The following is an 18,427-nucleotide window of genomic DNA, read 5'->3' as shown; positions in this document are numbered from 1 at the left end:
TTTGATATTAGCTAGCTTACCTTCACATTTCCCCTCTTCACTTTTTTTTGTTGCCGTCTGTTGGTTTTTCAAAGCTTCTGAATCCTCTAACTTCTCACTAATTTTTGCTATATTACATGCCTTCTTTTTCATTTTATGCTCTTTGACTTCTCCTGTCACCTATGGTGGCCTCAATCTCCCTTGAGACCACCTTTTCATCTTGGGGTTGTATCTATCCTGTGCCTTTTGAATTGCCCCCAGAAATTCCAGCCAATGCAGTTATCCCTACTCGTGTCCTCTTTCAATCAACTTTGGCCAGCTCCTCCCTCATGCCTCTGTAATTCCCTTTACTCCACCAGAATACTGATACATCTGACTATCTTATCCCTCCTGTAATCACTGCCTCCTAAGGGTCCCTGGAACTTAATCTCCCAAATCAAATCTAGTTCATTACACAACACCCAATTCAATGCCTAGTGGGCACAGCTAGAAGCTGCTCTTAAACATCATCTCGTAGGCATTCTACGAATTCCCTCTCTTGGAATCCCGCACCAACCTAATTTTCCCAATCCACCTGCACATTGAAATCCACCCTGACTGTCATAACATTACCCTATTACGTGCCTTTTCAGTTTCCTATTGACATTTATATCCCACATACTGGCTAGTGTTTGGGGGCCTGTATACAGTTTCTTAACTCTACCCACAAGGATTCTACTTCTGATGATCCTTCGTCACCTCTTTCTATGGATTTGATTTCATTTTTATTAACAGAGTCAACCTCCCTACCTCCCGCCTATCTGCCCGGCTTTGCGAAACAAAGTGTATCCTTTGATGTTATGCTCGTGATCTCTTCAGAATCTCTTTTGCTCCAAGAACACTTTTAGCTTCTCCGCTCAATTAAACCAAACTAAATTCTCTCATTCTGGAGATCATTCCAGTAAATCACCACTTTTTCTAAGGCCTTCACATTTTTCCTCATGAACTGGACAGTTATAGTTGAATCAAGGTTATACTTAAATAACAAAAAAATTCAAGGGTCAGGCAGTGTCTGTACAAAGAGAAACATAGAACATAGAAAATTTACAGTACATTACAGGCCCTTCAGCCCACAATGTTGTGCCCACCATGTAACCCACTCTAGAAGCAGCCTAGAATTTCCCTACTGCATGCCAACAGTGCTAATGTTTCAGCTCTTCCATGAAGAATCTATAAAAATAAAGTTTAACTCTGTTCATCTTTCCTCAGATGCTGCTAGACTGGCTGAGCATTTCATACTTTTTCAGTTTTTATTTCAGATTTTCTGCAGCTGCAGGTTTAATTTTAATTTTCAGTGTTTTGTGTCCTCTTGAAGACAGAAAGGCAATACTACAGAATCAGTCAACCTTCTGCAATAACTGTGGATGTAGCCAAGCCTTAGCTCCTCACAATTGCCTGTGTTCTTTAACATCTTTAAAAAATTAACATGCCAAAGCTACAGGCTGAAGTAATACTAAAGTCACAAATAAACATCTGACAAGCAACACCAAAAGTTTACCTGAATTACTCTGATGTCTTTCTTTAATTTCATCTATGCTGCAGTACAGATCTTCTTCCTCATTTCTAGGTAAATAGAAATGGTATAAAACATGAAAGGTCAAATAACGCATCAGCTCACAATACAGGCTGCAAATACAGCATTTCATTTGCATTGTATATTTGTTTCCTGTGTAAGCTGATTTGAATATGTTCATGCACAAGAATCAATTCCAGTCCTTACAATGAACAAACCAACTTCATGTAATACTAATGAATTTACAGTGAAGACTAAATTCTGCAGTTTTTAGACAGATCAGTACCACCTATTAAAAAAAATACTCAATTTCATCTACTTACAGTTTAAAACAGACATTTACAAAATTCCTGACCCTTCCTGATGAAGGGTCTCAGCTCAAAACATTGACTGTGCTCTTTTCCAGAGGTGCTGCCTGGCCTGCTGAGTTCCTCCAGCATTTTGTGTGTATCGCTTGGATTTCCAACATCTACAATTTTCTCTTGTTTGTGATTTACAAAATTCTCAATGGTTTGGGTTTAGAATGGAGGGATATGAGTGACACGCAAGAGGGAGACATTTCGTATAAATTGGCATCAAGGTCGGCATAACACCTTGTGCTGAATGGCCTGGCCAGTGCTGTACTATTCTATGTTAAATACTCTTGTAGAACAGCCTGACTTTTTTTTATATATATGATAAAGATGTACTACGTCTTTGCCCAGTCAAGATCTTTATTACTTGGAATATGCGAGAATGAGAGGTAACCTTATAGAAGTCACAGAAGTTCTTAAAACTATGAGAGGCGTAGATAAGATTAATAACAACAGGGTATTATTACCCAGGGTAAGAGAGACCAAAACTAGGGGGTATCTAATTTGGATGAGGGGGGAAAAGATTGAAAAAGGAGTCTTTGAATCCTATTTTCTCAGAACAATTGATTTAAGAAACAAATTTACTGGCATAATTATTTATGTATCTGATACATAGACCTGATGTCTTCTCGCTGCCTCAGTAAAGCAGACAACATAATCAAAGACCACACCCACAAACGTTTTCTCTTCTCCTCTCTCTCTTCGGGTGGATGATACCAAAACCTGAAAGCACGTACCATCAGGCTCAAGGACAGCATCTATCCCTCTGTTATCGGACTCTTGAATGGACACGTGGTACAGTAAGATGGACTCTAGGCCTCACAATCTACTCATTATGAACTTGTACTTTACCGTTACTGCACTGCACTTTCTGGGAGCTTTTACGCTTTATTCTGCATTATTAACTTATTCTAGCTCGGTGCACTGTGTAATGATTTGATTTACTATAAACCAGGTGTCCCCAATCTTTTTTGCACCACAGACCAGTTTAATATTGATGATATTCTTGCGGACTGGCCCGACGGGGGGTGTTCAAGTTCAACACTGCGTGATAGGAAAGAGGAAGGGTGCAGCTGACTCATATCATTTCCTCGTGTTCCGGTGGTTGGGGACGACTGCTATAAACAGTATGCAAGATTAACTTTTCAGTGTATCTTGGTACATAAACCAATTAAAAGCCAACTATATGTATTATTTCATACATTTCGTGGAGCTAGTCTTAAATCCATCCTCAGCAGTCCTGTGCATCAGCAATGTTACTTTACATTACCTGGCCAATTGCATTGCGGTGTTTGCATCACTGGGCATGACACTGTCTGTCATACTGGTGTAGATATCAAGGAGATCCATTGGTTTTTCAGCATTCATTAAAGAAAGATCTTCACTGCTGTTACATTCAACTAAAGATCCAAGTTCATCTATTTGATTATTGTGCTGCAGCAGAACAACTGAGTTCCTGGAAACATTCTGGTCATCCCCACTTTGTAGCATTTTACTGGTGCTTTCAGTCCATGTGTCAGCGGTGACTTGTTCCTTTATTTCCATTGTTTGTTCTTTGCCAAAGAGACTTCTGTTAGACGTGGTGTCTTCCTCAAATGTTAATCTGTCATTGGTCAAGAGTTTTATATAAATATAACTTACAACCAATCCAGTAGTGGACATTAGAGCAAAATAAAACAACATATAATCTGCGACACAAAATACTGCTTCAATACCAGCATAGATCCAGTTCAGAAACTGCACAATGTATTCCATTCCCAACGGCCGTCACCTTGTGTGCAGCTGCAGAAAGAAAAAAAGATAAATACTAAATTTTCAATTAGAAAAACAAAACACTAACTGATTTTAGAAGTAACTCATTAAATATATTACATTAGATCAGGGATTGCTGTAATATATCCGGAAGAATTAATGTATCCTGAATGCCTGTGAGCTATTTTCTTCTATTATCAACCTCCCACTTCAATAGCAATTGTCAGAAAAGCAAATAAACCCAATGATCTACAAAGTGAAGTCTGAAGAGTCACATGTTTTTTAAAATCCATTAAGGACATCAGAAACTCATGGATGGACGTTCTTGTACAACAGAGTTTTCGTCTGATCCAGTGGTTAGAGACAACTTTAGCCTGCCACTTTGGTGTTATGAGGAAGCAGGAAGCGGGTTCAGGGTTTGGCAAGTGAAACAGAAGACACTGATTAATAATAAGCACATTAACCATTTATTTACAGACACAGTAAAATATTCAACCAGACATCCAAGTCAGACAGGTACTCATGGAAGCCAGCCTAAGTTATAAAAATTACGACACGAAACATTCAGTAACACTTCAAACTCAACAGGTACTTCATTAAGTCTTCCCAAGTTACACGACTGCAAAATTAACATTTGACAGACACTCAGCTGAGTACGCATGTGGGCCCTCCTACATGCGCAGCAGTGGTTCTCCAGCACTGCTCCCTACTTCAGTGTGAAGATGAGCTCCTGGAGACAAAGAAAAAGCCAGCAAGTCTCTTGCATGTGGCTTTCTTATACCCGAGGCACACAGAATTGGACACCAGTGCCAAGGCACACGAGGTAACTAATGGGAAAGAGCAGAGCATCCTTTGAACGGGCCAATCAACAACCGGCATGGCCCAAGTGACTTTCAACTAGCAAGTAAACTAACTATTCAATTACAAAAGGCAAGCATCCCAATTTTGTAGATTACTAGGTTGATGCTTGATGTAAGAGTCTGCAAGGAGCTCAGTCACCTACATCTGCGAAATTAGCACTAAACTCCCCGAGAATAAAATTGAAGGGTGGGCTAAATTTTTAAGCATCAGGGTCTTAAAACCAGATTGCACAAGGCCCCTTGGCAGTTTGGTGAGAGGTGAGAAAACAATATCCTATCACTCTTGATAAAGACGTTGTTGTTAACATAGCAGGTGAAACTCTACACTACTGTATCTAGCTGCATTTCACCACACAAGAACTGCAATTCGAATTGCTGTATTATTGTCACGTACTAAGGTTCAGAGAAAAGCCTGTCTTACAAACTATTCATAATTCTCCAGGCACAGAAAACAAAACTGCACAATAGCCAAAGCACTTCTCTAAAACAGAAAACAAACAAAATCCTTCCATACAGGAATATTTATCAATTTTTTTTCACGAATAAGAAGTACTGTACTTTTTGATTCTTGCAAATGTTGCCCTACTAGGAAAGAATCTTCCCTTATTTTGGATTGTGAGTGGCTGCAGATCAAACACTGATCCATGTCCCTCCGCAATTACTAGTTGAAAACGGCTCCTTAATTCAACGCACCATTTAGAACACAAGAATCAGGAGCAGGAGTCGGCCATCTGGCCCGTTGAACCTGCTCCACCATTCAATAAGATCATAGCTGATCTGGCCATGGCATCATGTCCACCTACCTGCCTCTTCCCCATAATCTTTAATTCCCCTAAAATGCAAAAATCTATCCAACCTTGACTTAAATATATTTACTGAGGTAGCCTCTACTGCTTCATTGGGCAGAGAAGTCCACAGATTCACCACTCTCTGGGAAAAGCAGTTCCTCCTCATCTCCGTCCTAAATCTACTCCCCTGAATCTTGGAGCTTACGTCCCCTAGTTCTAGTACTGGTTAGTACTAATTTCTTATTCTTTAACCAATCTCTATCCATCCTAATAGGTTGGACTGTCTAATCTAACGAGCCTGGAAAGAGAGTGGTAGGTCTGTCAGAGTTGCTTTATCGGTCACTGAGCCAAACACAATCCAAGTGCCTGGTCTGTTATAAGATGTGGGGAGCTGGCATTGCCAGGCCTTTGCGTCAATGGGCATTGGATTCCACTGTGTCAGGCTCCATGGTAGCAAAGCAGATAGCGCAATGCTATTACAGCTCACGACATCGGAGTTTGGAGTTTAATTCCAGCGCCAGCTGTAAGGAGTTTGTACATTCTCCTGGTGACTGCATGCGTTTGTCGGTGCTTTGGTTTCCTCCAACAGTTCAAAGACGTACTGGTTGGTACCAATTGATCACTGAGCAGTGAATAGGCTGGGGTTAAAAAGGTGGGTCGGCGGGTGGCATGGCTTATTGGGACCGAAGAACTTCTCCCATGCTGTTTTACCATATAAATAAAATAAATACTTTCAACATTCCAACTCGGCCAAGACCAACCACTAAACAAGATGGCAGAACAACTAGTGGCCTTAGCTGAGCGGGACAGTGGGCTTTCCCTGATTCTCTGGCTCAGTCTAGTTATGGAGTAAGGAAAGATGTTTGGCAGAAGGCAAAGTAATTTAGGTAAATATTTCCCATATTAATTGTTTACTCAAATAACCAACTAGAAGGTAGAGCTACTTGGGCAAATAGTTAAATGATAAATGAATGTGGCTTCAATGCATTTTTAATTTGTAAATGTATATATTTTTTTGAATTGCTGCTTCTAACCCGATTACTGGCACGGTAACTCTGGTGATGCAGACCTAAGAGAATGCAAATGGTGGAATCTGGAGCAAAAATAAACTGAAGAACTCAGGTCAGGCAAAAATCTATAAAGGAAGAGGGATGGCTGATGGTTCAGGTTGAAGACCCTGCACCAGAAATCAGGCATGTCCTTTGAAATGATGAACAGGCACAAGTCAGCTCACCACCTGAAGGCATACAGTCAAGAACCTCGCCAAACATACTTCCCTCGACAACTGGATCCTCGACTTCCTCATCAACAGACCACAGAAGCAAAATCTCAGAATCAGGTCCAATACCACCAGCAGATATCATGAAATGTGTTGCAATGCGGCAGCAATAGTTTGCAATACACATCAATAAAAACTGTAAATTACAGGAAATATACACAAGTTAAATTAAATATATGTGGTGCAAAAAAAAATTAGTGAGGTTGTATTCACGGGTTCAATGTCCACTCAAAGGGGAAGATGATGTTCCTATATCGCAGTCAGTGCAGATCAGAAATAACATCTCCTCCTTGCTGACAAGCAACACAGGTACACGTCAAGAATGCATGTTTATCCCACTACTCTCTATATTCTCGACTGTGTGGCTGGGCACAGCTCAAATGCCATCTATAAATTCAGCGATGGCACATCTGTCGATGGTAGAATCTCGGATGACGACCAGGCGGCCTACAGGAATGAGACATCGGATGGTTGGGTGGAGTCACTTCCACCACCTTACACTCAACCTCAGTAAAACCAAGGAACTGACTGTGGACTTCAGGAATGGGAAGTTAGGGAAATACACACCAGGCCTCACTCAGAGGTCAGCAGAGGAAAGGGTGAGCAGCTTCAACTGTCTGGACGTAAATATCTCAGAGCATCTATTCTAGGTGCAATCACAAAGACACACCAACAGTGACACTTCATTAGGAGTTGAGGAGATTGGTCGGTCACCAAAGATTCTAACAAATTTCTACAGATGTACCATGGAGAGATTCTGACTGGTTGCATCACCACCTGATATGAAGGCTCCAATGCACAGGACTGAATAAAACTGCAGTGGATTGTAAACACACCCAATTGCACAAGCCTCTACACCATCAAGGACATTTTCTAAGAGCCCTGGCCATTAAGGACATGGCCTCTTCTCATTACTATCATCAGGGTGGGGTTACAGCAGCTGAGGAAGCACTGTCAATGTTTTAGGACCAGCTTCTTCCTCTCCCCCCATCAGATTTCTGAGTAGACCATGAACTATGACCACTATCTTGCTCTCTTTTTGCACTATTTTTAAACAGTGCATTTCTTATTCTAGCAGTTTTTTTTAACTCTTGTATGTATTGCTGCTACAAAATCAATTTTAAGGCTAGGTCAGTGAAAATAACTGACATTGATACTGGAGTTTCCAAGTCATCCATGAAACAAAGAAAATTGCATCAGTGCTTGGGGCTGATTGTGCAATTCACCAAATTAGATTAATAATGCAACCAAGTAAACCATGTATGTTTAGCTGACTGAATTTAGTCAAGCATTTACCTGGTTACTTTTTCATCACTTTTTTTTTTACATATTTGGAATTTTTTTATATCATTGCAAGTTTGCCCTCATTCTCCATTTTGTTCTTAACCAATTCTTGGTACCCTTCTTTTGCTGAAAACATACTGCTCCCAAATTCGCAGGTTCACAACACATTTTGGCAACTTCATTTAACATCTCCTTGGATCCAATACTACCTTTTACTTCTACTTCTAAGGCTGCTTTTCCTTTTGTGTTTTTGCACCAGAAAGAAATGTACTATTGCAAACAAGAGAAAATCGGCAGATGCTGGAAATCCAATCAACACACAAAATGCTGGAGGATCCCAGCCCGGAAGTTCGAATGTAGTCTGCTTCGATGCTGCCCGGCCTGCCGAATTCCTCCAGCATTTTGAGTGTGCACTATTGCAGTTTGGTTGCTTAAATGCTTTCGATGAAGCTCCCCTATCAAAAGCAACTCACTCCTCCTAGCATCCTTTTTTCAGATTAAGCGTCCAAGTTTTGTTAGCAGGATGGAAGAAGTCGTGGGCCGAGATGGCTATATGTGTTTGCCGATATGCAATGATTACTTCAGACGGTGGTCAAATATTTAACGAGAGTTCGTCCGCATTATTGCAGAGCGCATTTTCCCCTCCCCCCACACTGAATGAGGAATTATGCTTACTGAACAATATTTTAACTATCAATTTAGTACCGATCCTATCCAAAACAGCGTTATCAATCAAGAGACGGCCTGAAGCGTGCCCGAGACGAAATGCTGCACATTTTGACACGGCTTCCGTGTACGGCAGCGAGCAAAACACGAGCCGGCCTGGCGTTTCTAAACACGCAGGCTGCCGTGACGCCGACCGCGGCCGGGCACAGCTCCAGCGTGTCTGCCCCGCAACCTTCACGCCACTTTGCAGGGCGTCTAAAACCGGACGCCAACGCCGTGGTACTGCAGTCAATGGGCTAGAAAAACAAAACATCGCACCACAATACTTCCGTACTCGTCACACTGTGCCAGATCCCACAGCCGCTGCATGCCCACTGAATAAGGCAGAATTCCTGGTCGCTTCCCTACGGAGAGTGTCAACCATTCACCTGCCCCACGCCCGCCGCTTCCTACCTGTTGCCGCGGCTCCCTTTGTTGCAGCTGCCAATCACCAGAGTGGGGCGGGATGAGAGCGGGCACGCTTCTTACTCCGTCAGTCTCCCTCAACCTGCCCAGGGAGTTAACTTCCCTTTGGCCAGCAACATTTAAACAAATAAAAATCTGAAATAACAACAGTTAATGCTGAGGGAAACATTCAGCAGGTCAGACAGCATCTCTTTCTGCATGACCCGTTGGAATTTTGCAGCATTTATTGTTTTTACTTAGATACATTATTGATCCCAAAGGAAATTTCAGTGTCACAGTAGCATTACAACTGCACAGATATAAATATTAGAAGAGAAGAAAGAAGGTGTACAATATAAGTTACCACAAACCAGTGGTGGCGCCAGAGATTTTTTCTTGCTGGTGCTACAGTGGGGCTGAATTATTCAGTGATGGTGCTGAGGGATGTGCTGTATGGTAATATGTATTCGCAAGGTCCAAGGTCAGACGTGTGGCGTTAAAAAGTCAGTTTCAAGCATTATGTGCCTACTATAAATGCCTCTGTTGATTCACAAGCAACAGCAATTGATAGATCTAATATAGAAGTGAACTGTGACAGTGCCAACAGCATCAGAGACAACCTGGGCTACACAGAGCATAAACAAACAAACCAACAGAGCATCCGACCCACAGTGCACAACGTGAATCACACACCAATCCCGCAATCAGAGTCAAATGTGTGCTTTTCAACTGAAAAACACAACACTAACCCACAATGTCCACTGCTATTCGCATTACATAGACAGACAATGCCAAAAGGTACACCATTATTAAAGTCAAATAAGGCAAACAACAGATGCAAGGCTTTACCAGGAGTTGGACAAATGGCACTCTGACCTGCAATACCTCAATTAATTTGGCTATTGAATTTAAAACAAAAATCAACAGAATCACTGCTTGGAAGTCTAAACAAAACCAGTAGGGTTAATAGCAGTAAATGTAATATTTTAGGATTTACAGGAAACATAAGGACTATGGGGTATACACCACAAAATAATAATAATAATCAGCAACATACATCAAAGTTGCTGGTGAACGCAGCAGGCGTTAGTCTGCATTAATCAGCATTAGTCTTGGCCCAAATTTTAAAAAAATCAACTGCACTCACCATTGATGTTTTCAGAGAAGCACAATCCATCTATTGTTGTGATTGGTGGCGAAAGCATCAATGATTTTCTGGATGTCAAGTGCCTTGGTCCTCTGGCTGTTTATGGCCAACAGGGCCAAGTTGCTGTTCCGAGCATCGCCGCTGCTATTCCTTAGGTAGTTTTTGATGCATCTGAGGCAAGAGAAACTCCGGCAGATGTCACAGGTAGAGTCAGTGATATGCAGATTAGTTTGTATAAATCTATAAATGCATTGCGGTAGGGTCTAATTAGAGCTAGAAATTCCACTGTGTCATTCACTGTCTGTCCTTGCTTTTGTTTTGTTTCCCGCAGGCGCCAAACCTGATGTAGCTCTGCAGTCAGGTTCACTTCAGTCACTCCATAGTATTTGGCCATTGGCCAAAGACAATTCTTGTCTAGGAAGAACTTGTGTTTGGGACTCAATGCTGAGACTCCAGTCAGAACACTCCCAGTCTCAATTGAGAACCGTCTTTTCATTTCAGTCAGAAGTCTGTCTATAACTGGATAGAAACAGTGCTTGTGAACGTCATCGGAGGATGTGACAGGTGTGCATTCAGTTTGGGCCTCAACAACAAAATCATGTCGGCGGTGGGGTGGCTGGGCCTGTCTCCTTTCATGTGGTCTGCTCTGTATACCGGCCTTGACGCACAAGTCCCTAGCTCCTGTCTGAATTTCACTCCATGATTCCTCTCTCCGTTTTGCTGAGAGCACACCGATAACAGACTGAGCCAAGTCCACAGCGGATGAAAGCTCCAAACCGGGAGATTGTAGCTGGTCTGACATGAACTTGGTGACTCGGCATAAATCCTCAAACAGAGTGAGAAGTAAAGCAAACTGCTCGTCAATCAATCCATTTACAGCTCTGGCCTCTGTTTTCCTCCGTGCATTTGGTTAACCCATAATATCCAGTAGTGTAGCGAGAATGAGAGGGAGTGATTTCCTTATAGCCCACAAAGCTCTATACTGCCATGCCCAGCGTGTATATGACAATTTCTTCAACTCCACGGGCTGTGCAGTTGATTCCAGTTCTCTCTGTTTCTTTATGAAAAGATCATGGGCAACAGAGTTTGAAAAGAGGTTGTAAAGCAGCTGCACAGTCTCAAAATACTCACCTGCTTGTTGTACATTGCTCACAACATCCACTAAAACAAAGGTAAGTCCGTGAGCATGTCAGTGTATATATAATGCCTGCGGGACCTCTTTCCTGAACCTCTCTTGTACCCCATTATTGCACCCGGACATCACTGCTGCCCTGTCATAACCATGACCCACGCACGTGTTCTTATTAATAATACACTGGGCGAGTGTCTGTTCAATGCTTTTAAGAAGCGACTCTGCATCCAACCCTTCTGCTGGAGTGAAGTGCAAGAATTCTTCAAGCACTATTTTGTTATTCAAATACTGCACCACCGCTGATATTTGCTCCTTTTTACTCAAGTCTTTACTTTCATCCACCATGATGGCAAAATGTCCAGCCTCCTTGATTTCTGCACTTATTTGACGTCTGACCATATCTGCCATAATAGCCATAATTTCATTTTGGATATCGTGATGGGTGTTTTTTGCATTTCTAGGATTGTCCTCTATTTTTTTAGCTACAGTCTTATCAAACTTCCCAATTACACTGAGCAACTCAACAAAGTTTCCCCTATTGCCAGATCCATCATTCTCCTGGTGTCCTCGCTGGGCAATGCCTTGGCACGCAGTATAGCGTAGAGACTCAACCACTGCTCTCATATACTCACGATTTTCTTGGACAATCTTTGCATGTCCTTTATCAAGCATATTTCCCAATCTTGAACCGTCTTGTTTTCTCAATCTGAATTCGGCCCGTGCCTCCATAGCAAACTTCTGAGCTGCACTTACATGGTGGGTTTTGAAAGCTGTTGTAGCTTTCTGCCAGTTGCAGTAACTGGTGACAATGAAGGCAGACTCAGAATGGAACCCATGTCCTCCACACAGGAAATGCCTGCATGCGAAGCAGAATGTTGCATCTTTCGTGATTGAATATTCCAGCCAGGAGTACAGGTCAAACCAGCCACGAATAAAACTCCTTTGCTGATTGCCAAAGTGTTCCGAAGGGTACTTTTTTAATGCTGGCCAACGGGGTCCTTCCTCAGGCTGCTGGCTAACATCGCTAACAGTTTTCTCACCAGCACTATGAGCAGCTTCATCCATGTTCTCTTCCGAGTCCCGTTCCATTTCTTGTTCCTCTACTTCGCCCTCACACTCCTTCGATGAACTGCTATCGTCCTCATCCCCACTTACTTCTTTCTGCATGTCTCTTTCAATTAAGACAGGCTCAGGTTGAGACACCACTGATTCTTCTGGATGAGGTCGTTTTCTGACTAAAAATCAATCCATTTTTCACGCCGCCAAAATAATGCACATGCCAGGCCCACACTCGCTTGTAAAAGCACAATGTGTGTGTGTGGCATCCGTTAGTCTTGCGAGACCATGGATCTGCATCTGGATGTACACTATCAATCTCTCGCATGAGTGTGAGTGAGTGACATCACCACCTTAAGGGATCTTAGATCAGCTTAACTGATCTGAGGACGCCAATGGCATGACATTGACAACGAATGAATAAGCAGAAGTGTAGAGTGGATCTGACAGAGTTTATAACTTTATTGCTGCGTGGGTGCTATGGTAATTGGGGGGTGCTGTTTCACTAGATCAACTGGAGAAACAAGCTGTATTCAAAACTATACAGAGAAAGCAAAGCAGCTGCAATTTGTATGTGAAATTTCAGTTAATTTCTTGGTAGTGCTACACTGGTACTATTGTGATTTCTGCTGGGGCTATAGCACCAGCAAGCGCCATCTTAGCACCGCCCCTGCCTCAACCAGTCTGACAGGAGGGGTCATTACTTCCCCGGCTATAGGTTGACTCATTATAGAGCATAATGGCCGAGGCTAAGAATGATCTCATATGCTCATAATGCTCTCTTTGGAGCAGCACAGTTGTCTTAGACTATTACTAAAAGTGCTCCTCTGTTCAGCCAAGGTGGCATGCAGAGGATGAGAAACATTGTCAGAATTGCTAGAAATTTTCGTAGGGTCCTTTGTTCTCTAACAGCTTCCAGTGTGTCCAGTTTGACTCCTATAATAGAGCCAGCCTTTCTTATCAGTTTATTGAGCCTGTTGGCATCACCCATGTTGATGTCATCGCCCCAGCACACCACTGCATAGAATATTATACTGGCAACAACAGACTGGTAGAACATATGAAGGAGAGACCTGAATACTCCAAAGGACAAAGTGCGTGGAATGGGCTGCTGGTGACAGTGGTGGAAGCGGATATGATAGGGACTTTTAAGAGGCTCTTGGATAGGCAAATGGATCTTAGAAAAATAGAGGACTATGGGTAATCCTAGGTAATTTCTAAAGTAAGTACATGTTTAGCACAGCATTATAGGCCGAAGAGCCTGTATTGTGCTGTAGGTTTTCTATGTTTGTGACATCAGTCTTCTCAGGAAATAGCCGTGACCCTGGTCCTTCTTGTACACAGCCTGTGTGTTGGTGCTTCATGCAAGTTTGTCATCCAGGTACACCCCGAGATACATGTAGGTCCTCATCACATCCACATCCTATTCATTAATAGTAACAGGGAGCAGTGCAGGCTTAGTCTTCCTAAAGACCATCACCATCTTCTTTGTCTTACTGATGTATATCTATACTCATTTTATTTTCTAGCATCGTAGCCTTCTTTGCCATGGTGATTCAAGTACACATCTAAAGAGCTAAGTTTTGTGAGAGCACCTGTCTTCACTATTCCATCAAGCAGTGTGTTCCAGGTTCCAATCCTTTGATTAAACAAAAATGTTCTATAACTCTCCTTTTTTATAGGCATCCGTTAGTCTCATGAGACCATGGATTTGCGCCTTGGAAGGTTTCCAGGGCACAGGCCTGGGCAAGGTTATATGGAAGACTGTCAGTTGCCCATGCTACGAGTCTCCCCTCTCCACGTCACCAATGTTGTCCAAGGGAAGGGCACTGGGGCTGATACAGCTAGGCACCAGTGTCATCGCAGAGCAATGTCTGGTTAAGTGCCTTGCTCAAGGACACAACACGCTGTCTCAGCTGAAGCTCGAACTAGTGACCTTCAGGGTCACTAGACCAACACCTTAACCACTTGGCCACGTGCCTAACTCTTCTACTTCATACCTTAAACCCACGTCCTTTGGTTAAATTCAGCTCTGCTGAGGGGGGAAAATACATTATGAACCTTATCTACATCCCCTCATAGTTTTGTATACTTAAATTAGATTGCTCCTCAGCCTGCTCGACTTCAAGGAAACCAAACCCAATTTCTCTTCATTACTGAAATACTCTACCTCAGCCAACATCCTGGTGAAATGTCTCTGCACTCTCTCCAATGACAACCAGAACTGCGTACAGTACTCCAGCAACGCCTAATCAAGGTTTTACCTACTTGTACCATAACTTCACTGCTCTTATATTCCAAACACAGGCAAATGAAGATAGGTATCCTGTATACTTTCTTCACTACCTTATCTACCTGAGCTGCTCCCTTCAGGGATTCTTGCACACTTACACCAAAGGTGCTCTATTCTTCAGTACTTCCTATAGTTCTACCATTCACTGTGTATATCGTATTTCTTCCCAAAGGTATAACCTCATTTTTTTGGGGGATTAATTTGCCATTTTTCAGAAACATCACTCCATAGCAAAAGACTACCTTATTATCAATTTTCATGTCAATTGTAAACTTGATCAAACTTACTGCATTCATATTCAGGTTGCTAATGTATGTAACAAACAGTATGGGTTCAAGCTCCAATTTGTTATAAACCTGACTGGCACTAAGTATCTAATCACAGAAACTACTCTGGATCAGCACCCTCTGCCTCCTATGACCTTGCCAATTTGAGATCAAAATTGCCTTGGTCACTTGAGCCCTTACCATTTGAACCGAGTTTGTCAACATTTAGAAATTTTCGGAAATCCATGTAAATTACATGAAGTGCACTACAATACATATGCTTAGCCTGCTGCTATTACACTGCTGATGCATGACAGTGTCGCAGGATTCAGCTCAAACCGTGTCATCAAGTTTGCAGATGGCACAACAGTGGTTGGTCTTATCAACAATGATGATGAGATGAAGTACAGAGGAACTGGAGCAGCTGGTGAATTGGTATGAGAAGAACAACCTAAGTCTGAGCGTGGAGAAGACCAAAGAAATAATTGTGGACTTCAGGAAGGTACAGATGAACCATTCCCCTCAGTGAATATATGGCTCTTCCATAGAGAAAGGTAAGTGCACCAAGTTTCTGGGAATCCACATCACGAAGGATCTCACCTGGTCCCTTAATATCACCTCCCTGAACAAGAAGGCACAGCAAGATCGCCACTTCTTAAGGACATTGAGGCAAGCGAGGTCCCCCCCCCCACCACCATCCCACCCCTCCCATCTTACCTGCATTTTATAGAAGCACCATTGAGAGCGTCTTAACAAGTTGCATCTCCTTCTGATATGGGTGCAGCCAAGCATCAAACTGGAAGTCCCAACAAATGACTGTGAGACTTGCTGAGAGGATCCTAGGGGTTCCTCTACCAGTAATCAGAGACATTTATCAGGAGTGCTGCATACGCAGGGCCCTTGGCATTATTAAGGATCCCACCATCCATCCAGCATCCTCATTGACTTTCTACCAGCAGGCAGGAGACTCTGATGTACAAAAATGAGAATGGTCAGGATGGGGAAGTTTCTTTCCTCAGGCGATTAGGTTTCTGAACTCCCTGCTGCATTGCATTCAAAGTGTCACTGGTTAATCTGTTCTGTACCTTACAGTACAATATTTAATTTATGTACTTTAGTTGTTTATTTATGTGTAATCTATCTGTAGAGTTTATCCTTAATTTCATCATATAATGTGGTTTGTGTGTGTTATGTGTTTACACCTGGGTTATGCTTTACACTCTGGTTCGGAGAAATGTTTCATTTGATAGTATTCATGTATACACTTAAATGACAGTAAACTTGACTTGATTTAATTACTTTTTCAAAAAACTCAGCCAAGTTAATCACGCAGAAACTCCCCTTAACAAAAGCAATCTTAACCAATCACTGCCACAAGAAATCATATTAATCCTGAGGGCATATATTTAAAATAATTTTTCCATCACTGATATTAGTTTCTCTGATCTTTAATTGTCTGGCTGATCTCTGCTGCCCTACTTGAATAAAAGTATCACATCTGCTAGTCACCAGTCATCTTGTAGTGATAGATTTGTAACAATTTCCTTCCTTGTCTCCCACAGCTGCCCGAGATTCATTTAACCAGGACCAAGTTTACTAAAATATATACTAATTTGTTTTCAATGCTAATTTATTCTAAAATTCCATGGTATCGCTCCATGAATTCTCTAATTACAATATCCATAGTGAATCATTCATTTAAAAACTCACCAGCTTTCTCTAGCTGCACACAGGTTATCACTTTGAACCCTACTCTTTCCCTGGTTAACCTCTTATCATTGATATATGAATAAAATGATTTCGGACTTTCCTTAATCTTTCCTGCTCGTGCTATGTTATACCTTTCCTCACCCTTTCAACTACACGTTTAAGAATTTCCACACCCAGCACAAAAACACATTTTATATTCCTGTAGAGCCTCTCGGTTTTCTGTTCTCCATACCTGCCAGAAACTTTTTCTTCTCCAACCTCTGATATCCTTTGACTGGTTCATCCAAAAGGTCCTTGGACTTATTAGGCATACTTACACCATTATGGGAACACGTTGGGCCTGAACATTCACTATTTCATTTCTGAATGACTCCCACTGGTTGCATGTAGACTTACCTGCAATTTGCTGCTCACACTGCTCCTGCTGCCAGGCCCCATATTAACAATTCCCACAATTCAGGACCTCAGAAACACTGGACTCTATGTTAAACAGTGTTAAACATTAAATTAGTATTGATTATTGATGAGATAATTCTTTTATTGGGCATACTTTCAGCAGACTAGCACATACAGGCCTTAATATCACCTAGAAGACATTCAGTCCAAATTACTCTCTAACAGTGCAGATGTGGACTTCATAGGGCTACAGCCAACCTGGATCAAGGCAGGAATTTCACCAAATTATTCAAGTGTGAGGATAGTGAGAGAGGTACATATGGATGCCCCAGCAATATAAATTAATTACCTGCTACTTGGCTATTGATCTACCTGTGAACATGTAAAAACAACAGCACCCATCTACACCTCAGTCTCAGCCAATCAACTGCTGTAAACTTAGATCAACGTTTTGTTAACTGCAAGTTGAATACCCCTTATCCGAGTTGCTTGCAGCCATAAGTGTTTTAGATTTCTTTGGATTTTGGAATATATGATACATTGGAATTGCCATTATTCCTGACTCTGAATTTAATATACCTCCGGTAAGCAGTCTTGGTCTTACATTTGTTCATCACACATGTAGTTGACAGTAGAAATTATTATATAACAATAATATGATGAAAATATAATGTGTTCAGGGTAACAAAAGCAGCTCATCAGCTTCAGGAGAATACCTGAATCAACTGCTGAAAAACAACAAAGGCAGGCTTTCAGTCTCCATCTACAATGCCCTGCTTTGATTAAAAGGCTACAGTACACTGTATTTGTATTCTAACTTTTCTTTAAAAAAAAGGTCTTATGTAAGGTATAAAAACAATCAGCATAGTAGACTTGTTCTGGTGTTGATTTTCATCAGCAACGATCTTGACCAAGTCATCAATGATTTCTCTCCTGCTTCGTAATCAGCAGATCCTTTATCACCACAAAATCTTTAAACTTCTGCAACCAGTCTGCTGAATATTCACAATTACCTTCAGATTTCAGTTCATCGTGACAGGTCCTTGCTTGTTTCATGATCAGTATACCATTAAGTGGCAAATGCTCACTCAGATGCTGATGAATCCACTCTTTCAGTATATGATTAAAATCACAATTTTTTGCTTTATGCAACATTTTTCTATTTTTTGTTAACTTCTGTTTATTACGTATGTGAAGTCACTTCTCAGAAACCCGCGCATCGCCTGGAAACCTTCCCAGTGCCTTATGGAAATTTTCATTCGTGATGTTATGTCAGCGCTGAAAAAATTTCTGGACTTTGGGATAGGGGGTACTCAACCTGTATTAACTTTTAGGGCATGCTCCCGGCCAACATTCCACTCTTTGTAAACTTCAGGTCAACAGATGCAGTAGTTCTGTCGTTTTTATCCCCCTTGCTTACAGTGAAAACCTTGTTTTCAGATTGAACTAAATCATTTCAAAATTAATCAG

The 18,427-nt window shown here is 41.7% G+C and overlaps 1 protein-coding gene across 7 annotated transcripts in view; it reads right to left on the bottom strand.

Moving 5' to 3' along the window:
• Window positions 1-9,047, bottom strand: part of LOC134357875 (ubiquitin thioesterase otulin-like) — a 56,139-nt gene extending 47,092 nt beyond the window's left edge. Inside the window, exons 1-4 of one of the 7 annotated variants that reach the window (XM_063069612.1) lie at window positions 8,967-8,998; window positions 3,600-3,666; window positions 3,155-3,487; window positions 1,517-1,581 (exon numbers count right to left, since the gene is read on the bottom strand). In XM_063069612.1, the coding sequence (XP_062925682.1) occupies window positions 1,517-1,581; window positions 3,155-3,429 (340 nt within the window). In that variant the 5' untranslated portion in view covers window positions 3,430-3,487; window positions 3,600-3,666; window positions 8,967-8,998. The other 6 variants (XM_063069611.1, XM_063069610.1, XM_063069607.1 and 3 more) reach the window with 6 other exon arrangements.
• Between the last annotated feature and the right edge of the window lie 9,380 nt (window positions 9,048-18,427).

The sequence above is a fragment of the Mobula hypostoma genome, chromosome 17 (genome assembly GCF_963921235.1).
Source record: "Mobula hypostoma chromosome 17, sMobHyp1.1, whole genome shotgun sequence".
NCBI classification, from domain to species: domain Eukaryota; kingdom Metazoa; phylum Chordata; class Chondrichthyes; order Myliobatiformes; family Myliobatidae; genus Mobula; species Mobula hypostoma.
Note: the sequence above shows the minus strand (reverse complement) of the source record. Positions and strands in the feature narration are given on the sequence as shown.